General features: G+C 52.6%; 1 protein-coding gene across 1 annotated transcript in view; it reads left to right on the top strand.

Annotated features, from left to right (window-relative positions):
* The first annotated feature begins 3,095 nt into the window (after positions 1-3,095).
* VIL1 (villin 1) overlaps positions 3,096-24,744 on the top strand; it is a 34,427-nt gene continuing 12,778 nt past the window's right edge. Inside the window, exons 1-18 of the mRNA XM_017856813.1 lie at positions 3,096-3,176; positions 7,502-7,587; positions 8,004-8,078; positions 9,317-9,513; positions 11,369-11,477; positions 11,631-11,741; positions 12,711-12,913; positions 13,023-13,101; positions 13,276-13,374; positions 14,143-14,296; positions 15,278-15,378; positions 15,468-15,605; positions 16,213-16,371; positions 19,168-19,347; positions 19,925-20,070; positions 21,106-21,250; positions 21,749-21,937; positions 23,580-23,648. Of these exons, the coding sequence (XP_017712302.1) occupies positions 7,513-7,587; positions 8,004-8,078; positions 9,317-9,513; positions 11,369-11,477; positions 11,631-11,741; positions 12,711-12,913; positions 13,023-13,101; positions 13,276-13,374; positions 14,143-14,296; positions 15,278-15,378; positions 15,468-15,605; positions 16,213-16,371; positions 19,168-19,347; positions 19,925-20,070; positions 21,106-21,250; positions 21,749-21,937; positions 23,580-23,648 (2,229 nt within the window). The 5' untranslated portion in view covers positions 3,096-3,176; positions 7,502-7,512. The remainder of the gene's footprint in view (positions 3,177-7,501; positions 7,588-8,003; positions 8,079-9,316; positions 9,514-11,368; positions 11,478-11,630; positions 11,742-12,710; positions 12,914-13,022; positions 13,102-13,275; positions 13,375-14,142; positions 14,297-15,277; positions 15,379-15,467; positions 15,606-16,212; positions 16,372-19,167; positions 19,348-19,924; positions 20,071-21,105; positions 21,251-21,748; positions 21,938-23,579; positions 23,649-24,744) is intronic.

The raw sequence follows: 24,744 nt of genomic DNA, 5'->3' as shown, positions 1-24,744 counted from the left end.
CATAATTCTTTTTCTTTTTTTTTTTTTTTTTTGAGACGGAGTCTCGCTCTGTCGCCAGGGCTGGAGTGCAGTAGCCGGATCTCAGCTCACTGCAAGCTCCGCCTCCCGGGTTCCCGCCATTCTCCTGTCTCAGCCTCCGGAGTAGCTGGGACTACAGGCGCCGGCCACCTTGCCCGGCTAGATTTTGTATTTTTTAGTAGAGATGGGGTTTCACCGTGTTAGCCAGGATGGTCTCGATCTCCTGACCTTGTGATCTGCCTGTCTCGGCCTCCCAAAGTGCTGGGATTACAGGCTTGAGCCACCGCGCCCGGCCATATGTATATATTTTTTGAGACACAGCCTCACTTCGTCACCCAGGCTGGAGGGCAGTGGCACAATCTCAGTTCACTGCAACCTCTGCCTCCCGGGTTCAAGCGATTATTGTGCTTCAGCCTCCCTAGTAGCAGAGATTACAGGTGTGCACCACCACACCCAGCAATATTTTTTTTTTTAAAAAGAAACAAAATAGCACCTCTAGTGTTCACTCCTCTTTCCAGACAACTCATGAGCATGTGCACACATATATACTACACACATGCCCCACCTGTGTACAAACACAGCAGTCTCCCTTTATCCACCAATTCAGGTACCTTATAGTCAACCATGGTCTGAAAATACTACACGGAAAATTCCAGAAATAAACCATTCATAAGTTTTAAATTGCACAGTATTCTCAGTACATGATGGGATCGCCCACTGCCCCACTCCATCCCACCCGAAACGTGAGTCTTCCCTTTGTCCAGTACCTCCACACGCTACACGCTCCCTGACGGGTATTTAGCACCCGTCTCAGCTATCAGATCCACTGTCATGGCATTGCAGGGCTTGTGTTCAAAGTAACCTTTATTGGTCTGGGCACGGTGGCTAACACCTGTACTCCCAGCACTTTGGGAGGCCTAGGCGGGCGGATCACTTGAGGTTAGGAGTTTGAGACCAACCTGGCCAACATGGTGAGACCTTGTCTCTGATAAAAATACAGGAAAAATTAGCTGGGTATGGTGGTACGCACCTGTAGTCCAGCTACTCGGGAAGCTGAGATGGGAGAATTGCTTGAACCTAGGAGGCAGAGGTTGCAGTGAGCCAAGATCGTGCCATTGAACTTCAGCCTGGGTGAGACAGCGAGACTTCATCTCCAAAAAACAAAAATAAAAACAACCTTCTGCCCGAAGTAACCCTTATTTTACTAAATAATGCAAGAGTAGTGATGCTAGCAATTTGGGTGTGCCAAAAAGAAGCCATAACATGTTTCCTTTAAATTAAAAGGTAATAGTTCTCAATAAGGAAAGAAAAAAAATCATCATATGCTGAGGTTGCTAAGATCTTTGATAAGAATGCATCTTCTGTTCATGAAATTGTGAAGAAGGAAACAGAAATTTGTGTTAATTTTGCTGTTGTACCTCAAACTGCAAAAGTGTGGCCACAGTGCAGGATAAGCGTTTAGTGAAAATGGAAAAGGCTTCAGTTTGTGGGTGGAAGACACGAACAGAAACGTGCTCCAGCTGATGGCACCCGGGTTCAATACAATCTGAGATTTTAAGGCATCCACTGTGGGTCCCGGAATGTATCCCCCGTTGGATAACGGGGGACTACTGTACATTTGGTCTCTAGAACTCTTGGGAGGCTGTGATCAGAAGGAGGGGCTGCCCTCACCCAGCCAACTTCATGTCACCTTCCTAAATACCAGACTTCACAGGTGATAGGAGAATTTCTGAAGTTTGGGAGGCAGCTGCCCAAGGTGCTAAGTTTGCGTGTGAAGCTGGTTTCTCAGCGAGACCCACGCCAGAGATGGCTGCACTCCTTTCCTGCCTGAGTGAGATGGATCCCCTAGGGTCAGGGATCAGACATGGAAACCTTGGCTTCTGGGAGAGGGTAGCAGAACAGAGTTCAAAGGCACTGTTTTATGGCATCTCATAAAAACTCTAGGTGGGCAGGGTGCAGTGGCTCACACCTGTAACCCCAGCACTTTGGGAGGCCAAGGTGGGCGGATCACGAGGTCTGGAGTTCAAGACCAGCCTGGCCAACGTGGTGAAACCGCGTCTCTACTAAAAATACAAAAATTAGCCAGGTGTGGTGGTGGGCGGCTGTAATCCCAGCTACTCAGGAGGCTGAGCTGGGAGAATCGCTTGAACCCGGGAGGCGGAGGATGCAGTAAGACGAGATCATGCCACTGCACTTCAGCCTGGGTGACAGAGAGAGACTCCATCTCAGAAAAACAAAACAAAACAAAAAAACAAAACAAAAAAAAACACTCCAGGTGGAGCCAGTGCCCCTGGGGGTGGAGAGGAAGAGCAGTTGTGCTGATGGGGGCACTTGCTAAGTGAGGGTCATGCTGAGAAGAGACCTCTAAGAGACCTCTCATCTGTTCTGGAGGGGCCCTGAGTATGAGCCCCTGCATCCCTGGGTTTGGGGCTTCTGGAACCCCAGGGTCCTGCCTCTCCTTCCCCGTGAACCATTCACCCCAGGGAAGGTGGGAGGACAGCTGAGCCTCCTTCTCTTGGTTGGTAGGGGGAAAGTTCAGGCGCCACTGACCTTGCCTGGACAGTGCTGTCTGCCTGTGGTGAGGTCCTGGGCCCTGGGCAGAAAAGCACCCCATCCCTTGCTCACTCAGAAGCCAAGGGAGGGGCTGGGCGCAGTGGCTCACACCTGTAATCCCAGTACTTTGGGAGGTCGAGGCAGCTGGATCATTTGAGGTCAGGAGTTCAAGACCAGCCTGGCCAACATGGTGAAACCCTGTCTGCTAAATATACAAAAATTAACCGGGCATGGTGGCACATGTCTGTAGTCCCAGTTACTTGGGAAGCTGAGGCAGGAGAATCACCTGGACTTGGGAGGCAGAGGTTGCAGTGAGTCGAGTTCACACCACTGCACTCCAGCCTGATGACAGAGTGAGGCTTAAAAAAAAAAAAAGCCAAGGGTGGGGCACATCAGCTCTTGTTGTCAGGCTGTCAAGGGCTCTGGGCTCCAGGGACCTGGCAGCACCTGCCTCCCCACCCCCTCACCTCTCTGGGGCCCTATCTTCCCTTATATGGTGAAGGCAGTTCCTAGGGGGTGTGGGTGGGGACAAAGGTCGCTCTTCTGCAGCCAGCTTGCCACAATTCCCTGAGATCTCCCAGGTGGCAGCTGCCTCCCCAAGACAGGTAAGGTAACCTGGTGGGAACACATGGAGACCTTAGATGGTGTGAGGGGATGGGGGTCCTCTGCTTTTCTCAGGCAACTTGGGGCCTCCTGGAGCACCTTGGTATGGGCTCGAGAGGGAGGCTTGGCACTCTGGATAGTTTGAGAAGTGCTGGGAGCCCCGCGTGTCTGTCCTGGGCCTCCAGGGAGAGACTTTTGCTGGCCCTGCCCCAGGCAATGGCTCTCTCAGTCTCCTACCTGTGGCTAGCCCCATCCCACTTTGGGTGTCACCATCCCAATTGCCCTGGAACTTCTAGAGTTAAAACCAGGACAGTCCTGGGCAGACCGGGACTAGTTAGTCTCCCTGACCTCACTCCCCGAGCCCCCTACCCACCAGCTCATCTCTTTGCCCATTTCTTCTTCATCTGGAGTGTTTTATCCTTTGTGTCACCATTCCTCTGACACTCCTGGGACCTCAGGGCCCTGCCTCCTTGCTCCTAGCATATGAGCAACAGCCATGAGGAGTTGAATGGGCAAAGATAGAGGCAAAGGCAGAGGCAAGGGGCTGGAGGTGGCAGGGCCTTAGGTCCTGGGCCATACCAGGACACCCGAGCATGCACCTCTGCCCCATCTCCCCTCTACCTGGAGCTGCCCCATTAGCCTCCCCAGCCACTGTGGGCCCATTTAGCAGAACTAGGGATGGGGGCCAGGTGCAGACCAGGCTCTGAGGACACACTGGCTACTGTCTTCTCGGGACATCATCTGCTGGGGCCTCCTGCAGGCCACTGAGGGGCAGAGCCTTTGGGCTGGAGGGTGTGGGTGGGTGTCTATTCCCTCTGCTCTCACAAGCCTGGGAAGCAGGAGGATGTCTTTTGTCTGAGGGTTGGGACTTTGCCTCCACTGCCCCACCACATTCCTGTCTAGCTCACAGCTGCACCACTGGGAACTAGGGGCCATGGCAGCACCCCACATACAACAGAGCCGCACCTCGAGTACAACAGGGCTCAGATAAGAAAGTCAAGGTGGGCTGGGCGCAGCGGCTCATGCCTGGAATCCCAGCACTTTGGGAGGCTGAGGTGGGTGGATCACTTGAGGTCAGGAGTTCAAGACCAGCCTGACCAACACAGCGAAACCCCGTTTCTACTAAAAATACATAATTAGCCAGGTGTCGTGGTGCACACCTATAGTCCCAGCTACCCACGAGGCTGAGGCACGAAAATCGCTTGAACCCAGAGGCGGAGATAACAGTGAGCCAGGATAGCACCATTGCACTCTAGCCTGGGCAGCAGAGTGAGATTCTGTCTCAAAAAGAAAAAAAAGAAAAAAAAGAAAGAAACACAAGATGGCCTGCAGAGAGTAGGAGCCCAAACCCCTCCAACGCCCGGGAGGGTCCTCCTTCCATCCCACAGTTCAGCCTTTCAACATCATGAGTATTTGTTGAGCATCTACTGTGTGCTAGGAGCTGGGGGCTACAAAGACAAACATATCTACGTCTTGGAGCTCAGGGACCTCAAACTTACGAACAGGTTCTTTCATCACCATGTGGTCAGGGGGTCAAGAGAGGGGACAGTCCAGGATGCCGAGGGGCTCCTTGTCCAGCCTGAGGATTCTGGGAAGGTCTCTTGGAAGAAATGAGATCTAACTTGAGTCTAGAAGAGCACGTTAGTATGGGAAAGGTGGGGAGAACGTTCCATGTGGGAGCAGTGCAAGCAGGCGTGGGGTGAGAGGCAGCATGGGGTGGGGCCCACCGGCAGCGTGGCATTTCTAGAGGGCAGAGTGCCAGCAGAGAGGGGCCAGGGGGCTGTGTGTAGTGGGGAGACTCAAGGGAGTTTAGGTGGCAGAAGGGCAGAAGCGAAAGGAGTCCAGGATGCTGCACAGATGGCTGGTGTTGAGGTCTTGGGGTGACGGTGCCCTTCCCTGGTCTGGGGACACAGAAGGGAAAGTATCAGGAGTTGAGGAAGCCAGTGAATTCAGGCTGAAGGAAGAGACAACTCAAATCCAAACAAGGGCCCATGGTGGCAGGGTTGGGGGAAGTGAGGGGCCCTGGTCTTCCTAACAGTTCAGGGAAGACAGGAGAAGTGAGGAGGAGGCCCTACCAAGGGGTGGAGGAGAGGCATCTGCTCTGACCAACCATGGGTACAGGGCAGGAGCAGCTGGAGGGTATATACCAAGTAGGGTGGCCACGTCTCAGAGCTGCCACTCGAGTCCCCTTGCCCACCTTTGGCCTGTGGGGGCTGGCCAATCCTGATTTCTCTCTGGGGAGGGGGAGCACTGGTTTTTTCAAGTCTCTGCTGCCCTGAATCCCCCCTCTGATGAGCAAGAAGTGCCTCCTCATGTCCACCCTCTATTTCTCTTGCTGCCAGTTACCCCTGGAATCAGCATGTCCCTGGGTGAGACTTTAGAGATCATCAGTTTAGTTGACCCCCTAAGTTGACTCCCTCAGTTCACAGATGAAGAAGGGAAGTCCACGTTCATACAGCTAGTGAGTGTCAAAGAAAAAGGGGGACGGGGCCGGGCAAGGTGACTCACGCGTGTAATCCCAGCACTTTATGAGGCTGAGGTGGGTGGATCACCTGAGGTCAGGAGTTCAAGACCAGCCTGGCCAACATGGTGAAACCCTGTCTCTACTAAAAATACAAAAATTAGCTGGGCTTGGTGGCTTGCGTCTGTAATCCCAGCTACTCGGGAGGCTGAGGCAGGAGAATCACTTGAACCTGGGAGGCGGAGGTTGCAGTGAGCCGAGATAGCGCCCCTGCACTCCAGCCTGGGCAACAAGAGTGACACTCCGTCTCAAAAAGGTAGATAGATAGATAGATAGATAGATAGATAGATAGATAGATAGATAAAAGGAGGGGACAGAGACAAAGGTGATGATGGAAATGAAACAGAAAACGGTCTCCTCCTTTATACCCAGCTTGGTTCTGCTGGACCAGAAATCCTGGGAGCCCTGGGGACTTGGTGGGTTGAAAAATACCTGATGGAGGAGATCATGGTTGCCTGATGGAGAAGGCCATAGCCAACAGGCCATCAGATGGGACCCAAGCCCAAGGGGCTCCTACAGATACACAGCAAGCTGCTTATGATCAGCCAGAGGAGGCACTGATCAAGAGATTGGGCAGGGCCTTACCTCAAACTCTAGAATGCCAGGGAAGCAGCAGCCGTCCCTCAGGGCTCAGAAAAGGGAGTTTCTAAGTACTAAAAGGCCAAGTCACTAAGAGGTGACTCAAAGTCAAGGTGCAAGGAGAGATTAGATAGTGAGATTTCAGGCTGTCAGCGAGTGGAGGCCTGACCTGTTCCACATGCCCTTTCATTCATTAATCAGTTCAAGGAGCATTCATGGAGGGCAGCTCCCTGCCAGGCTGGGTGATAGGCTCCATGGAGATCGGGGTGGCCTCTGGCCTGGTGAGGAGAAGCCTTAAAACTAGGGAGGAGAATAACTGGGCACAAGTGGCTGTCTGCCCTCGCTCATATCAGAATCACTGGAGAGTTTTAAAAGCACCCATGCTCCACCTCCCAAAAGGCAGAAAATAAAGCACCCATGCCCAGCCCCACCCTGGCCTAATTAAATCAGAATCCCCAGGGATGCTGCCAGAGCCTGGAGCATCAGCACGTTCAGAAGCTCCCCAGGTGAGGCTCATGAGCAGCTGGAGTGGACACAGCTACAGGTCCAAGCAGAAAGGGTTGGTCGGGCACGGTGGCTCACGCCTGTAATCCCAGCACTTTGGGAGGCTGTGGCAGGTGGATCACCTGAGGTCAGGAATTTGAGACCAGCCTGGCTGATATGGGGAAACCCCATCTCTATTAAAAATACAAAATTAGCCAGGCGTGGTGGCTCATGCCTGTAATCCCAGCTATGCAGGAGGCTGAGGCAGGAGAATCACTTGAACCTGGGAGGCAGAGGTTGCAGTGAGCTGAGATCACGATACTGCACTCCAGCCTGTGCGACAGAGCAGGACTCCATCTCAAAAAGAAAAGAAAAAAAAAAAAAAAGGAGAAAGGGCTGACGTGAGGAGAAAAGCTTGGGGAGGGGCGTTCCTTCCAGTTTAGCGGGCAGAGAGTGGTTCACAGTGGGAGGGTTCACTCTGTTCATCCATTCATTCATTCATTCATCCATCCCTCACTCCTTCCCTCCCCATCTCTTCCTTTATCGAGCAAAGTCACTGTGCTAGACACTGCGGATTCGGTACTAAACAAGCAGAAATGGTCACTGAGTGAGGAGTAACCCTCTATGCTCCCCCAGGCCTCTGAGCCTGCGACTTCCTGGCACTGTTGGGAGTTCTCTAGGGGCAGACTGGAAGGGCAGCATCTGAACTCAGGGTGCCCCTGCTCCCAATGCCTTCTCCCCTAGGCTCACTCACCATGACCAAGCTGAGCGCCCAAGTCAAAGGCTCTCTCAACATCACCACCCCGGGGCTGCAGATATGGAGGATCGAGGTGAGGCCCTGTCTGGGCATGGGGGTCTCGCAGGCCTGGGGTGGAGGGAGGCAAGGCAGAGGCCTGGGATTTCTCTTAGTTTCCTCTGCTCCTGCCCTGCAGCCCCCGAGAGCTCAGCCCCTCACCTCCCGCATCATCCACACCCTGGCTGGTCTCCCTTTCCCTTTCTCCATTTCTTCTCCCCCTGTCTCTCAACCTTCCTCTCCACTTCTTCTTCCTCACTCGTCCCTTCCTTTCCCACCATTGATTTTCCTTCTCCCGCCCCTCACACAGTTTCCTTCTCTCTTCCTTTTCTCTCCTTTCATTCCTGGGCCCGGCTCTTTTTTCCGATGCCTCCTCCCCTGGGCCCTCCTCCTCCCAGGCCTAGGGGTCCTGGTGGTCCAGGGCAGCCCCTCTGACCCCTTTTCTCTCCTTAGGCCATGCAGATGGTGCCTGTTCCTTCCAGCACCTTTGGGAGCTTCTTCGATGGTGACTGCTACATCATCCTGGCTGTGAGTCAGGGGCAGAGGAGGAGGCTAAGCAGAGAGCAAAACCCACTGTGGTGTCAGGGAGGAAACAGGCTGGGGACCATGGGGAGAGTTGGCCTGGCTTCACCCCAAGACAGAATTCACTGGGTATGCCCAAGTGCCCATCTTTGTGGTGGCTTTACAGAGGTCAAAGGCTCTTGCTGCCTTTGATCCACTGAGCTCCCAGCTAAGGCCAATTTCTGTGGATTCACATTCTTGGGGAAACTTCTGCATTGTTGCCATATCACCCTAACTTGAGTCCACATTTCCAAAATCCATAGTCATCTTCCTTCTTTAAAATTTTTTTCAGATGGAGTCTCACTCTGTTGCCCAGGTTGGAGTGCAGTGGTGCGACCTTGCCTCACTGCAACCTCCACTTCCCAGATTCAAGCGATTCTCCTGCCTTAGCCTTGAGAGTAGCTTGGACTAGAGGCATATGCCACCACAATCAGCTAATTTTTTTGTATTTTTTAGCAGAGATGGGTTTTCACCATGTTGGTTAGGCTGGTCTCGAACTCCTGACCTCAGGTGATCCACCTGCCTCCGCCTCCCAAAATACTGGGATTACAGGCATGAGCCACCACGCCCAGCCTCGTAGTCATCTTCATATCACCTTGATTTTCACCACACCCTGGTACCACCTGTACTATTAAGACATTTGTATTTTTTTCTTTATATTGACTCATTTAAAATTTTTATTTTAGGTATTTATTATTATTTTTTTTTGAGATAGTCTCGCTCTGTCGTCCAGGCTGGAGTGCAGTGGCATGATCTTGGCTCACTGCAACCTCTGGCTCCCGGATTCAAGTGATTCTCGTGTCTCAGCCTCCCAAGTAGCTGGGATTACAGGGACCCACCACCCCACCTGGTTGATTTTTATATTTTTAGTAAAGACAGCGTTTTGCCATATTGACCAGGCTGGTCTTGAACTGATGGTGATTCATCCGCCAAAGTGCTGGGATTACAGGCGTGAGCCATCGTGCCTGGCATAAGCAAGTTGTTTCTGAGATGAGGCAAGTGAGGCCTGGAGAGGAGAATCCATGTCTCAGAGAGTCAATGGTAGAGCTGGGCCATGACTCAGGGCCCCTAACCACTAGCCTAGTGCACTTGCCCTGTGCCACGCTCCCCCATGGTCCTGGACGGCACATGTGTGGGAGGTCACACAGAGTGGGAGGGGCTGTGGGAGCCCAGGGTCTCGGGTACACTGGACACCTTTTCCCTAGATCCACAAGACAGCCAGCAACCTGTCCTATGATATCCACTACTGGATTGGCCAGGACTCATCCCTGGATGAGCAGGGGGCAGCTGCCATCTACACCACACAGATGGATGACTTCCTGAAGGGCCGGGCTGTGCAGCACCGCGAGGTCCAGGGCAACGAGAGCGAGGCCTTCCGAGGCTACTTCAAGCAAGGCCTTGTGTAGGGAGGGCGGGTTGCAGGCTGAGGGAATGAGGATGAGTGGTAGGGATGGAGAGGTTGGGGCTGAACTGAAGAGGCAGGGACACCCAGACCTGTTCAGGTCTGGGAAGAACACTCGGAGCAGGGGGAGGTGACCTGGGATGGGGAAGGGACCCTGGAACTGTGGGGGGAGGCACGAGGGGGACCCTCATGAGTTTTGGCGATTGTCCTTCACTTTTCCACTCCCCAACTCCTATTTCTGCCACTGCTCTGTCCTTGGTCTGGAGGCTGTTCTGAAATTCTGTAACTCTTGTGAATCTCTGTAAATCAGCTCCTACTTGAATGTCCTGGAGAGCTCAGTGTCTAATCGCCCAACTCTGGCCAACAGACCAAATGGCTGCTCCCCCATCTCTAATGCAGGCCTACCACACTAAAAACCAAGACTGCCAGCTTTTCTTTTTCTTCCTTTTTTTTTCGAGGTGGAGTCTTGCTTTATTGCCCAGGCTGGAGTACAGTGGCACAGTGGCAAAGTCTTGGCTCACTGCAACCTCCGCCTCCTGGGCTCAAGCAATTCTCGTGCCTCAGCGTCCCCCGTAGCTGGGATTACAGGCGCACACCACCAGGCCTGGCTAATTTTTGTATTTTTAGTAGAGACAGGGTTTCACCATAGGCAGGCTGATCTCGAACTCCTGACCTCAAGTGATCCATCCGCCTTGGCCTCCCAAAGTGCTGGGATTATAGGTGTGAGCCACTGCGCCTGGCCCCACCTTAGCCTCTTGAGTAACTGGGACCACAGGCCTGAGCCACCACGCCCAGCTAATTTTTTAATATATATATTTTGTAGAGATGAAGGTCTTGCTCTGTTGCCCAGGCTGGTCTCAAACTCCTGGGATCAAGTGATTCTCCCACCTCAGCCTCCTAAAGTCCTGGGATCACAGGCATGAGCTACCACTCCCAGACCAGACTGCTGGCTTTTCTGTACAAGTTGAAGTTCTAGCTTAGCTTTCCCCAGGAAAACACACACTCTGGAGCTGAGTTGTTACTGACCTGTAGGACAGGCCGGGGGCTCTCTAATTAGCCACAGTTCCCGTTCTTCTTTTTTGTCTTGCTCTTCTCTTCCCACGCTACAGCAGTAGTCCACTCCCGTGGGCACTGGAGTGGCACCTCTCCCTTCTTGTTTTTTCTTCCACTTTGATCCCCTGTCCTCAGGATTCTGTCCCTATTTATTAATACATTTCCTTTTTTTTTTTTTTTTTTTTGAGATGGACTCTCACTCTGTCACCTAGGCTGGAGTGCAGTGGCGTGATCTCGGCTCACTGCAAACCTCCGCCCCCAGGGTTCAAGCGATTCTTCTTCCTCAGCCTCCTGAGTAGTTGTGATTACAGGCACCCGCCACCATGCCCAGCTAACTTGTATTTTTAGTAGAGACAGGGTTTCACCATGTTGGCCAGGCTGGTCTGGAACTCCTGACCTCAAATGATCTGCCCACTTCAGCCTCCCAAAGTGCTGGGATTATAGGCAGGAGTCACCACACCTGGTCTATTAATACATTTCCTACTCTTCATATATCATGACCCTTCTTTGCAGGCCTCTCCACAGGGCAGGGACTAGGGCGAGATGAGTGAAGATCTAGGGTGCAGACTTTAAGGTTGCTCTGACTGTCAGGGTGGTTCAAGGGCATGCCACAGGCAGACCTTGCACTTTCAGGACCTGATAGTGAGTGACTCCCGAAAGTTTGCATCCTCAGCACCTCATTCACCTTGCCTACTCCCAGCCTGGCCCTCAGGTGACCCCAGCGTGGCAGCCAGGACCTGGGAGAACAGGGGCCAGGCACACCTCCCAGCCCACTCCCCTGGGTCTGCTCACCTCTTCTCAGGATCCAGAAAGGAGGCGTGGCTTCTGGCCTGAAGCAGGTGGAGACCAACTCCTATGATGTCCGGAGGCTGCTGCATGTCAAGGGCAAGAGGAACGTGGTAGCTGGAGAGGTAGGCAGGCCCCACTGGAACATCGGCCAGGGCTGTGAGGCCCAGGGTGGAGGGCAGGAGCTGAGGAGGGGTGAGGGGCAAGGAGGGGTGGCCAAGATGATGGATGATAGGTGAGCTCTGAGTGGGGTCTGCACTTCCCCCATGGCTCCCTAGGTAGAGATGTCCTGGAAGAGTTTCAACCAAGGGGATGTTTTCCTCCTGGACCTCGGGAAGCTTATCATCCAGTGGAATGGACCTGAAAGTAACCGCATGGAGAGACTCAGGGTAAACCTTCCCATGCACCACACCTCCCTCTCAGATCCTCAACTGCCCCCACCTGCTCCTTTCCCCAGGCCTCTCCCCACTGACTATTGGGGACAGTGTGTTTTAAGGTGGATCACTCTCCATGTGTTTGGGGCAGGTGTGCATGTTGGAGTTTGTGTGAGAACTTGTGATCAATCCACTCAGATAGAATGAGTCTCTACAGTGTGGCAGAGCCTGTGCCAAGCCTTGGTGATCCAGTGGTGAATGAAATGGGCATGGGCATATGTGTGTTTATACTCACAGCACATTGACGCTGTGTGTGCACTGTGAGACTGCAAGCATGTTTAGGGGCAAAGAGATTTTTTTTTTTTTTGAGATGCAGTTTTGTTCTTTTTGCCCAGGCTGGAGTGCAATGGCATGATCTCGGCTCACTGAAACCTCCACCTTCTGGGTTCAAGTGATTCTCCTGTCTCAGCCTCCTGAGTAGCTGGGATTACAGGCGTGCACTACCATGCCCGGCTAATTTTTTTGTATTTTTAGTAGAGACAGGGTTTCACCATGGCCAGGCTGGTCTTGAACTCCTGACCTCGGGTGATCCATCGGCCTCGGCCTCCCAGAGTGTTGGGATTACAGGTGTGAGCCACCGCACCCGGCGAAAGAGATTGAGTACTGTGATCCTTGAGGCTCAGCTGTTGTCCGGAACTGTGAAGTCTAAGCACACATTTCCCACACTGTCAGAACAGAAAGCCCAGCAAGCCCACTTGAGCACCTTCCCGACGGTGGGGAAACCTGCTTTCCCAGCTGCCTTCTCCCTGGTTTCCTTATATGCCTTAAAAGCTTGACCCCTCCGACAGGGAAAAGCAGAGCAGGGGTCTCAACCCCTGTGGCTGCTGCTGTAGGTGGTCTGGGCTTGCCTGGCAGGGTGTGGGGTGGCAGACACTGCCTTGTTCCCCCACTACTCCTGATGGGTCACCAGGGGCCTTCCTGCAGGGCCTGACTCTGGCCAAGGAGATCCGAGACCAGGAGCGGGGAGGGCGCACCTATGTAGGCGTGGTGGATGGAGAGAATGAATCAGCATCCCCGAAGCTGATGGAGGTGATGAACCATGTGCTGGGCAAGCGCGGGGAGCTGAAGGCAGCTGTGCCCGACACGGTGGTGGAGCCGGCACTCAAGGCTGCACTCAAACTGTACCAGTGAGTGCCCAGTGGGGTCTTCCTGGGTGCTGGGGACTCCCTGGGAGCAGGTGCCCTGGCTGAGGGGCTTGGGGCCCCTCCCCATCTATGCCTTGCTTCTGTCCTGCAGTGTGTCTGACGCTGAGGGGAATCTGGTGGTGAGGGAAGTCGCCACACGGCCGCTGACGCAGGACCTGCTCAGTCACGAGGTGAGAGGGTCTGGAGACCCCCCAGCCCACTGCAGCCTGGCCTCCTCTCCCTCAAGTCAGAAAAATTCCAGGGAGCTTGGGGTGGGCATGGGAGGGAGAGACTATTTTTGTGTGTGAGGCTGTCCCAGTCCAGCACTTCCAGCTCCATCAGACTCTTACCTCTCCCGACTCTAGGACTGTTACATCCTGGACCAGGGGGGCCTGAAGATCTACGTATGGAAGGGGAAGAAAGCCAATGAGCAGGAGAAGAAGGGAGCCATGAGCCATGCGCTGGTAGGGGTGGGGATCCAGGAGGAGGGCAGAGTGATGGGAGAGAGCAGATAGCTGCATGGGGTGGGCAGGCAGGCTCAGACCAGGGCATAGCGCCAGGCAGAGGCAGGGAAGGCTGGGAGCGGCAGGATGAGGGCTGGGCACGGCCCAATGGGAGGGGCCTGAGGGGCCATTCTGTAGTCATCTTGGGGGTTCTCTGCACACCAGGGAGTCAACCACCAGGCAACCCTGGGGCCACCTCAGGATATGGGTTCTCACCTCCCTGCACCTGAGCTGAGTTTAGAGAAGGGAAGGAGAAATGGAAGGAGGCTGGCTTCCTACAGAAGGGGATTGGGTCAGCTCAGACCAGGACCAAGTCAGAGTTTGGGGTCATTGCTGGGGCTGGAGTCATAACCCTAACTGGCTTGGGGCCAGCGCCAGTGTTGGATTGGGGACTGGGCATTAGGATTAGCATTGAGGTAGGGTCACCTTAGGAGTTAGATTTGGCTTTGGGATTGGGGTCAGAGTTGTGTTTGGGTATTAGATTTGAGGTTGAGGTCAGAGTGAGTCTTGAGGCCGGTGTTAGGTTTCAGGCGGTATCAGATTTGACCTTGATGCTGGGGGTCAGAGTAGGGTTAGGTTGGGGATTAGCATTGGGATTGGGTTTGGGTTCAGTTTTGGTACCAGGGGTAGATCTGATGGTGGATCTGGTTAGGTTAGAGCCAGGTTTTGGCTTGCATTGGGAGTGGGGACTAGGGGAGGGGCATAGCTTTCAGCCCTTTCTCTTCCCAGAACTTCATCAAAGCCAAGCAGTACCCACCAAGCACACAGGTGGAGGTGCAGAATGATGGTGCTGAGTCGGCCGTCTTTCAGCAGCTATTCCAGAAGTGGACAGTGTCCAACCGGACTTCAGGCCTGAGCAAAACCCACACTGTGGGCTCCGTGGGTGAGGGCCAGTTACGGGGCAGTGAGGGAGCCAGGATCCAGAAGCTGGGCCAGGAGAGCCACTTGGTCTACCACCCACCCTCCTTCCCTGACATGCGTCTTCCACGAAGACTTTTACATCGGCTCTGGGCTTATTCTAGCGGGTGGGGACATGGACAAACTCTAGTTGTCACAAAAAGGGAGCCGAGAGGGCTGGGCGTGGTGGCACATGCCTGTAATCCCAGCACTTTGGGTGGCTGAGGCAGGTGGACCACCTGAGGTCAGGAGTTCGAGACTAGCCTAACATGGTGAAACCCTGTCTGTACTGAAAAAAAAAAAAAAAAAATTAGCCAAGCATGGTGGTGCATGCCTGTAACCCCAGCTACTCAGGAGGCTGAGGCAGGAGAATTGCTTGAATTTGGGAGGTGGAGGTTGCAGTGAACCAAGATCGTGCCATTGCACTCCAGCCTGGGCAACAAGAGTGAAACTCCGTCTCAAAAAAAAAAAAAAGGGAGCTGAGAGTGATGTGATGTTTCATTTGGGAAGGGGTTGAGCCTCCCTGGAAACCAAATAGCTCAGTCTCTTACCCGCCAGTATTTGCTGAGGGCAAGCTTGGTGCCTGGCACCTAGGAGAGAAGAAATAATAGTGTACAGCCTCCATCATTGCAGAGCTCCCTATTGAGCTGGGAGACAAGGTCAAGGCTTGAAGTCTGAATGCTGCAGGGGTCAGGATGTAGATCAACAAAGCTAAAGCCTTGCTCTTATGCCTCTCTTGGCTCCCTGGGAGGCACTGGTGAAGCAGGAATTTTAGAGGGAGGGAGCTACGGTTCTCTACTGTAGCTCTGCCACATTCTGTGCAACCAGGTAAGCTACTGAATCTCTCTTGCTTCGGTTTCCTCATCTGAAAATGGGTCTAAGAATTGTAGCCACCATTCAGGGCTGTTGTGAGGACCTGGGGGGCCTCAGCTGGTGATAATTGGTGTCATGATTTCCCCCACTCTAGCCAAAGTGGAACAGATGAAGTTTGATGCCACATCCATGCATGTAAAGCCTCAGGTGGCTGCCCAGCAGAAGATGGTAGATGATGGGAGTGGGGAAGTGCAGGTATGTGAGGGCAGAGAGGCCCGTGTTGGGTGGAGCAGGGATGGTGGAACCTGTTCCTGGACTTCACCCTGGCCTGATACTGGCCCTAGGTGTGGCGCATTGAGAACCTAGAACTGGTACCTGTGGATTCCAAGTGGCTAGGCCACTTCTATGGGGGTGACTGCTACCTGCTGCTCTACACCTACCTCATCGGAAACAAGCAGCACTACCTGCTCTACATCTGGCAGGTCAGGTCCCACCACATCCCACCCAGAGCATAGCCGGCTTAGCTCCACCTTGTACATACTCCTGCTAAGTGGCCATCACCCTTGGGTTGAATACCTCTGGGGATGGGGATCTCACCGCTTCAAGAAGGACTGCTTTGGCTATGAGGTCCTGCTAGTACCCCCATTCACAGCGCTTTTCCTTTTGGTTCTGAGTCTCCCTTCCAATTTTCATTGCCTTCTGCACATTCTTATCACTTGCTGTGCCCGTGGGTTTTTGTGTCTAGATGTGAGGGAGCAGGCAGTGTGTCTAGGAGTGAGTGGTGTGGTGCCTGTGATGCTTCCCTGAAGAAGGAGCAGTAAGGAAAGGAGGAGGTTTGGGGTTAAGGCTGGGGTTGCAGGTAGGTCAGGGCTGGGCTGGGTCTGCGAAAGAATTAGGTTTGAGGTTGAGATCAGAACTGAGGTCTGGGTCAGACTGGGGTTTTGGCTGTTTCACAGTGGAGTTTGGTGGGGAAGAAAATTGGGTTTAGTACCAGGTCAGACTTGGGGATGGAGTTGTTGCTGAGGCTGAGGATGGGGTCAGAATTGGGGGCTGACCCTATCCCATTCACTCCCTGCTGCTCATCCCCAGGGCAGCCAGGCCAGCCAAGATGAAATTACAGCATCAGCTTATCAAGCCGTCATTCTGGACCAGAAGTACAATGGTGAACCAGTCCAGATCCGGGTCCCAATGGGCAAGGAGCCGCCTCATCTTATGTCCATCTTCAAGGGACGCATGGTGGTATACCAGGTGTGGCTGCTGAACTGAGGTGCCTGGCAGTACCCACTGTGGCAAGACAGGCATCCAGGAGATGGGGAAGTGGATGGATGGTGGGAGCAGGGCTTAGGGTGAAGCCCATTCTTCATAGAAGACTACCCTGGAGGTTCTATCACCTATGTGGAACTGGTAATAGAAACAACCCATTTGGTTACTTTAGAAATACGTGTAATTGGGCCAGGCATGGTGGCTCATGCCTGTAATCCCAGCACTTTGGAGTCTGAGGTGGGTAGATCACCTGAGATCAGGACTTCAAGACCAGCCTGGCCAACATGGTGAAACCCGTCTCTACAAAAATACAAAAAATTAGCCGGGCATGATGGTGGGTGCCTGTAATCTCAGCTACTCAGGAGGCTGAGGCAGAAGAATCTCTTGAACCTGGGAGGCGGAGGTTGCAGTGAGCTGAGATCGTGCCATTGCACTCCAGCCTGGGCAACAGAGTGAGACTCCATCTTTAAAAAAAAAAAAAAAAAAAAAGGCCAGGTGTGGTGGCTCACACCTGTAATCCCAGTGCTTTGGGAGGCCGAAGTGGGTGGATCACCTGAGGTCAGTAGTTCAAGACCAGCCCAACCAACATGGCGAAACCCCATCTCTACTAAATACAAAAAGTAGCTGGGCATGGTAGTACATGCCTGTAATCCCAGCCTTTAAAAAAAAAAAAAAAAAAAAAAGGCCAGGTGTGGTGGCTCACACCTGTAATCCCAGTGCTTTGGGAGGCCGAAGTGGGTGGATCACCTGAGGTCAGTAGTTCAAGACCAGCCCAACCAACATGGCGAAACCCCATCTCTACTAAATACAAAAAGTAGCTGGGCATGGTAGTACATGCCTGTAATCCCAGCCACTTGGGAGGCTGAGGCAGGAGAGTTGCTTGAAACCAGGAGGCAGAGGTTGCAGTTAGCTGAGACTGTGCCACTGCACTCCAGCCTGGGCAACAAGAATGAAATTCCATCTCAAGAAAACAAAACAAAACAAAAACGTGTAATGCACATTCACCATGTGTAAGTACTGCCTGCCCTCTACACCCCAACTCCTTGAATCATTTACATAAAAAAGGAAGATATTTTGGCTAGATTTGCTTAAATGATGCACCTGTGCAAACTGCATTGGTGCCTTCCAACATAATGAAACGGACATCTCATGCAATCATTTAAGCAATAATCTGCCTGTTGAGTGCCTTAAACACACAGTCCTTTGCAATTCCCCAAGCAAGGAGAAGAATGGCATGCTAATACAGTTCACCATCTTGTTGGGAGAGGACAGACATTTTAGCAGTGAACCAACAGTCTAAGGAACCATGTGGTTAAATGCAAGAAGTAGGCCAGGCACAGTGGCCCACACCTGTAATCCCAACACTTTGGGAGGCTGAGGCGGGCGGATCACGAGGTCAGGAGTTTGAGACCAGCCTGACCAATAGGGCGAAACCCTGTCTCTACTAAAAATACAAAAATTAGCTGGGCATGGTGGTGTGCACCTGTAGTCCCAGCTACTTGGGAGGCTGAGGCAGAAGAATCACTTGAACCTGGGAGGCGGAGGTTGCAGTGAGCCGAGACTGCGCCACTGCACTCTAGCCTGGGCAACAGAGCGAGACTCCGTCTCAAAAAAAAAAAAAAAAAGAAATGCCAGAAGTAAAAGTTGAGTCAAAAGAGGAGCTGGAGTACAATAATCTGGGAATATCATAGAGTTTATGGGCAGGAGGGGATTTAGAGGACACATTTGTCTTGACATTTGGGTCAGAGTTGAAGAGTTTAGCAGAGGTAAAATGAGGGCACGCAATGCAGGGGGCACAGCAAGGACAAAGGCCCTGGGGAGAGGCTCTGTAGGGAACATCAGAAGCCTGGTGGAACTGGCCGGGTGTGGTGGTTCACGCCTGTAATCCCGCACTTTGGGAGGCGGAGGCGAGTGGATCACCTGAAGTCAGGAGTTCAAGACCAGCCTGGCCAACGTGGTGAAACCCTGTCTCTACTAAAAATACAAAGATTAGCTGAATGTGGTGGTGTGTGCCTGTAATCCCAGCTACTGGGGAGGCTGGGGCAGGAGAATCGCTTGAATCTGGGAGGCAGTGAGTCAGGATCACACCATTGCACTCCAGCCTGGGCAACAGAGCCAGACTCAGTCTCAAGAAAAAAATAAATAAATAAAAGGCTAGGCGGTGTGGCTCACGGCTGTAATCCCAGCACTTTGGGAGGCCGAGGTGGGCGGATCACCTGAGGTCGTGAGTTCCAAACCAGCCTGACCAACATGGAGAAACCCCGTCTCTACTAAAAATATAAAAATTAGCCAGGCATGGTGGTGGGCGCCTATAATCCCAGCTACCCAGGCGGCTGAGGCAGAATTGCTTGAACCCGGGAGGCGAAGGGTGCAGTAAGTTGAGAGAGTGCCATTGCACTCCAGCCTGGGCAACAAGAGCAAAACTCCGTCTCAAAAAAAAAAGAAGCCCGGCAGAGCTACGCTGGAGGGTTTGATGGTAGCAGTGTCTGCAAAGGCAGTTTGCATCTTCATCATGTGGGGCCTTCAAAGGTAAAGTTCAGGAGCTGGGTTTTAGGCTATAAGCAACGGGGAGTCACTGAATGTTTTTGAGCAGAGAAGCGCCATGATGCAAACAATGTTTTAGAAAGACCTGGTGACAGAGCATCAGAGGAGTTGCAGGGGCAAGCCGCCCCGCCCTACCCTGTCCCTCTCTGGTTCTCTTTGTGCCCCTCTGTTCCTTCATCATCTTCTTTACTATGTGACTCCTGACTCTCTCTCCCTGCCTTCTCCCCTCACCTGCAGGGAGGCACCTCCCGAGCTAAGAACTTGGAGCCTGAGCCCTCCACACGACTGTTCCAGGTCCAGGGAACGGGCGCCAACAACACAAAGGCCTTTGAGGTCCCAGCGCGGGCTAATTTCCTCAATTCCAATGATGTCTTTGTCCTCAAGACCCAGTCCTGCTGCTACCTATGGTGTGGGAAGGTGTGTTCAGGGCCTAGAGGTCTCCCCATCCCCAAGTGGGTCCTGGGAGTCCCCCAGTTTCACAGCAGCCCCTAGGTGAGGGCAGGAACCCCTGGCCAACTAAGTTGTGCCTGCTCGGTTCTCAGCCACCTCTGGAGCCCAGTCTCTCCCTCCTCAGTAGCTCTGGGTCTATCTTTCTGCCTCGTCAATGACCATCCTCAGATTCTCTGCCTCTCTGAGTCAGTCTCTCTTGTTCTGTTTCTCTGGCCACCTCCATCTGTCCCTGGGTTGGTCTGTCTTTATGTCTTGGGCTCTCTCTCACTATCCTGAGCCTGTCACTGCCTCTCCTTTGATCTCTGTAAGAAGAATGCATAGCCTCTTGGAGTCCCTCTCGACCCTTGAAAATACTCTCTAGTTTCTTCTATTCTTTGGAGTGTCAAGGACAGAGGAGAGCATGTAATTGTCCCTGTGTGGCCTGTATACACAGGGTCCTGACCCAGGAGAGCCCTCTTAGACCCTGGAACTCTGGGTAGTGAATGTGGTAGGAGGGTGGAGGTAGGGGTGGCACTAGCAATTGGCCAACCCTTTTTTTTCCTAGGGCTGTAGCGGAGACGAGCGGGAGATGGCCAAGATGGTTGCTGACACCATCTCCCGGACGGAGAAGCAAGTGGTGGTGGAAGGGCAGGAGCCAGCCAACTTCTGGATGGCCCTGGGCGGGAAGGCTCCCTATGCCAACACCAAGAGGTAACTCTCAGGTCCCTCTGCCTCCAGGTTACCAAGGTGGGGGAGCCTCCCAGCATCTCCATCCCCACACCCAGAACCTACAGCAGGCATGGACTAAGGACACTGTGTGTCAGGCCCTGTGCCAGGCCCCCAGGGATACAAGATGAATCAAAGGCAGCCCATGCCCTTGGAGCCTCTTGGTCAGGGGCTGTGTCTGTGCTGCTCATTATAGTATGCCTGGGACCTGGTGGGGTGTTTCCTTGGCAAAGGGAATTCCTGGCCATAGGAGGCAGCTCAAAGCGAGGGGCAGTGCTAGAGGTTTGCCTTTCAGTAAGAAGATGCCAGAGGCCAGCCTGCCTTTAGGTCCTGACACAGGCCTGGGATGCTGAGGGGCACCAGCCACAAGCCTTCTTTCAAATGGTTTTGTTTTTGTGACAGAGTCTTGTTCTGTCACCCAGGCTGGAATGCAGTGGCGCAATCTCGGCTCACTGCAGCCTCTGCCTCCGCCTCCCAGGTTCCAGCAATTCTCTTGCTGCAGCCTCCTGGGTAGCTGGGATTACAGGCACCTGCCAACATGCTGGCCAATTTTTGTATTTTAGTAGAGGCGGGTTTTCACCATGTTGGCCAGGCTGGTCTCAAACTCTGACCTCAGGTGATCCACCTGCCACAGCCTCCCAAAGTGCTACGATTACAGGCGTGGGCCACTGTGCCTGGCTCAAATGGCTTTTCTAGAGAATATCCATGATCCACTAGTCCCTAGTTCAAAAGCAAAAGGGTATGTACTGTAGTAGCAGCAGGAGGGATGGAGGGAAGATATCAGGAGGAACTTCCTAACAAGGCTCTGCAAAAGCCACTGGAATGCATGTCCAGAAAGCAGTGACAATTTCTCCCTCAGAGCACTCTTGGAATTAGAGGGGACCCTTTTATCAATCAGAAGACAGAGCATTTTGCTGGAGATGACCTTTCCATGCCAGAGTCCCTTCATCAGAGTTCTGCCCTCAATCTCCTTTTGCCACACCTTCCTTCTGCCAGTACAATCTTCTCTCCATCCTGCAGACTACAGGAAGAAAACCTGATCATCACCCCCCGGCTGTTTGAATGTTCCAACCAGACTGGGCGCTTCCTGGCCACAGAGATCCCTGACTTCAGTCAGGATGACTTGGAAGAGGATGACGTGTTCCTACTAGATGTCTGGGACCAGGTAGGACCAAGGGCCTGGGGACCCCTCTTTCCAGGTACCTCAATCCCCAGGGCCAAGAAAGAGTGGCTTTAAGGTTAGGTAAGTGTCAACATTTTCTTAGTCCTCACATAATTTCTCCCTGGAAATGGTATGAACACCAGAAGTGTAAGAAAGAAGGAAGGTGGGGAGTAACGTGCTCAAGAGAGGCTGCAGGGAAGAGCATATTCTCTCCCAAAGTCCTATTTATTTCACATGAGAGCAGGAGTGTTTTTGATAATCCTGGGCTTTGGACAGTCTGGGAGACACACATTTGCAGAATATCCAAGTACAAGGCATCTGTCCAACCTCCTAATTTCGCAGATACAAATTCAAGGCCAGATGGTGCCTGCCCTAGGTCATTTGGCTGGTAGTGATAGAGACAGGGTCAAAGTCAGGGCCTCACTGCTGGACAACTGAGGCAGAGCCCTGTGGGCCAGGGAGGACAGGAAGGATGGACTGATCTTCTGGATTTCTCAATAGGTCTTCTTCTGGATTGGGAAACATGCCAATGAGGAGGAGAAGAAGGCTGCAGCCATCAGTGCGCAGGAATACCTCAAGACCCATCCCAGCGGGCGTGACCCTGAGACCCCCATCATTGTAGTGAAGCAGGGATACGAGCCCCCCACCTTCACAGGCTGGTTCCTGGCTTGGGATCCCTTTAAGTGGAGTGTGAGTGGCCTCATCCCAGCATGACCTTCTCTAGCCCTGCCTGGAGATCAGTGCTGATTCCCGCAGGCCATTCTGTCTCTTTGGGATATATGAACTGCTGATTTAGAAAGGGGCTAGAAGAGGCTTAGAATAGAAAGTAAGGCTGCACTAAGGCCATTAGGCCTCCTGGTGAGAGGGAAGAAGTCTATCAAAAATCAAGGCTAATTATAGTGCCTTGTTTGCACACTACTTTTAGAGCAAAGCTGCTGGATAGTATAGGTAAGAAATGTACTGATTATTTAAATTAAACACAATTCAAAATTCAGTTTGTCACTAGCCACGTGTGGCTGCCAGCTACTGTGCCAGCTACAATGTTCTCATCATTGCAGCAACATGGTGGATCCTCCGTGCCAGCTGAAACATGCTGGTTCTAAAGAATTGACAAATGTCTTCCTGGTGCTAAATTCTTTTTTTTTTTTTTTTTTTTTTGAGTTGGAGTCTTGCTCTGTCACCCAGGCTGGGGTGCAGTGGCCGGATCTCAGCTCACTGCAAGCTCCGCCTCCCGGGTTTACGCCATTCTCCTGCCTCAGCCTTCCGAGTAGCTGGGACTACAGGCACCTGCCACCTCACCCGGCTAGTTTTTTGTATTTTTTAGTAGAGATGGGGTTTCACCATGTTAGCCAGGATGGTCTCAATCTCCTGACCTCGTGATCCGCCCGTCTCGGCCTCCCAAAGGGCTGGGATTACAGGCTTGAGCCACCGCACTCGGCCCCTGGTGCTAAATTCTAAGCAAAATGGGTCATGTATGTGGTCCTTACCTGAGGGATGGTGTGCCAAGCTCCCACGGGGCGTTTCCTAAACTGGCCCCACATAGAAGCAAGGGGCAGATCCCCAGGATGGAACTCCAGCAAAGGTTTTCAGTAGGAAGAAGGCCAAGGTAGAGTGAAGCCTGGCCTGGTGGCTCTGGGTGCTCTAAATTGTCACAACACATGGGTTTAGGGAAGCAGAAAGCTTAATTTCCTTAAATCTGTTGGTTTGTTTTTTAAATTCTGCAGTTAGATGGGCTGATTTTAGTTTTTACTCAAGGCAGCATATCAAGATGCCAGGTTTTCTCAGTCCACTTTAGTTATCACGCTTCCCTCACCTCAAGTGTGTGCTGGCTTCTCTCTCAGCCTCATTCACCCATTCATTCATTCATTCAGCATAAGTGTGCTCTAGGATATGGAGATGGGACTCCTCAGAGAGCCATAGTCCCTTCACTCCTCTGTGGCAGGGATCCCTTCTAGGATCTGGGGGGACCCCCGCCCATCCCCAGGAGCCCTGCATTCCTCAGAGCCTACATAGCCTAGGCAGGGTTCTCCACACTGCCTGTGGTTCTTGCCCTGGCCCCTGCAGGTGGGAAAAGATCCTCCCCATCCCCAAGTCAGGCTGAGCTGGGACAAATATAGCTGCCCTGCCCTTTTCTGGCAGCCCCTCTGGTCCCAACCCCACCATCTAATCTCCTTTTTCAGGGACCCTCCTCCAGCCTCAGCCTGTGTATCCTCTTTCCTTTCTTACCACTAGGCCCCAGAACAGCCTTCTTTCCATTCCTGAGGAAAAATGGCTTCTCATCCATCTCCTCTGCTGAGATCCAGGTCTAATCTGTTATTTACTTTATGTGCAGAACGCCAAATCCTATGAGGACCTGAAGGTGGAGCTTGGCAACTCTAGGGACTGGAGCCAGATCACTGCTGTGAGTCTGGGGCAGGGTGGCTGGGCCTTGCAGTGGCCAGCTGGTGGTCAGACCTGTGGGAGCCAAGAATGCTGCAGAGAAGACACCAGTGTCCTGTGCTTTCCCTCCTATTTCTCCCTACTTCTCATTCTTCTTGCTGTTTAACTCCAGTGCCTCTAGTGGTTTTGTTTCCTCAATTTCCTAGTGAAATGGTTCTCAATTTTTTTTTTTGAGACACAGTTTCACTGTGCCTCCCAGGCTGGAGTGCAGTGGCAGGATCTCGGCTCACTGCAACCTCTACCTCCCGGGTTCACGTGATTCTCATGCCTCAACCTCCCAAGTAGCTGGGATTACAGGTGTGTGCTGCCACGCCTGGCTAATTTTTGTATTTTTAGTAGAGACGAGGTTTCACCATGTTGGCCAGGCTGGTCTCAAACTCCTGACCTCAAGTGATCCCCCAGCCTCAGCCTCCCAAAGTGCTGGGATTGCAGGCATGAGCCACGACGCCCAGCCTGGTTCTCAGATTTTATCATGCATAGAAGTCTGGGAACTGGGGGCAGGGAGTAAGGGGGAAGCATATTAAAATGCAGATTCCGAGGCCCCATTCCCAAATATTCTGGTTTATAGACTAAGAATTGGCCCCTAGGAATCTGCATCTTTTAAATCTTATTTTAAAAAGGTAATTTCATGTAGTTAGTCCATGGACTACACTTGGAGAAATAATGCTGTCTCTACACACCGTCACCCTTGGGGTCCCTTCTCTAGGTAGAATAACTACAACTCCTTTGGTCTTTCAGTGAGTTAACAGAAATGTATTTAGGCCGGGCGCAGTGGCTCACGCCTGTAATCTCAGCACTTTGGGAGGCCGAGGAGGGTGGATTGCTTGAGCCCAGGAGTTTGAGACTAGTCTTGGTAACATGGGGAAACCTCATCTTTACAAAAAATAAAAAACAGCCAGGAGTGGTGGTGTGTGCCTGTGGTCCCAGCTATTCAGGAGGCTGGGGTGGGAGGTCGGTTTGAGCCTAGGAGGCAGAGGTTGCAGTGAGCTGAAATTGTGCCACTGCACTGCAGCCTGGGCAAGAGAGTCAGACCCTGTCTCAAAAAACCCCTGCCCCCC

This window comes from Rhinopithecus bieti, unplaced genomic scaffold (assembly GCF_001698545.2).
Source record: "Rhinopithecus bieti isolate Rb0 unplaced genomic scaffold, ASM169854v2 scaffold_42532, whole genome shotgun sequence".
NCBI classification, from domain to species: domain Eukaryota; kingdom Metazoa; phylum Chordata; class Mammalia; order Primates; family Cercopithecidae; genus Rhinopithecus; species Rhinopithecus bieti.
The sequence above is the reverse complement of the archived record's forward strand: the minus strand, read 5'-3'. Positions and strand labels throughout refer to the sequence as shown.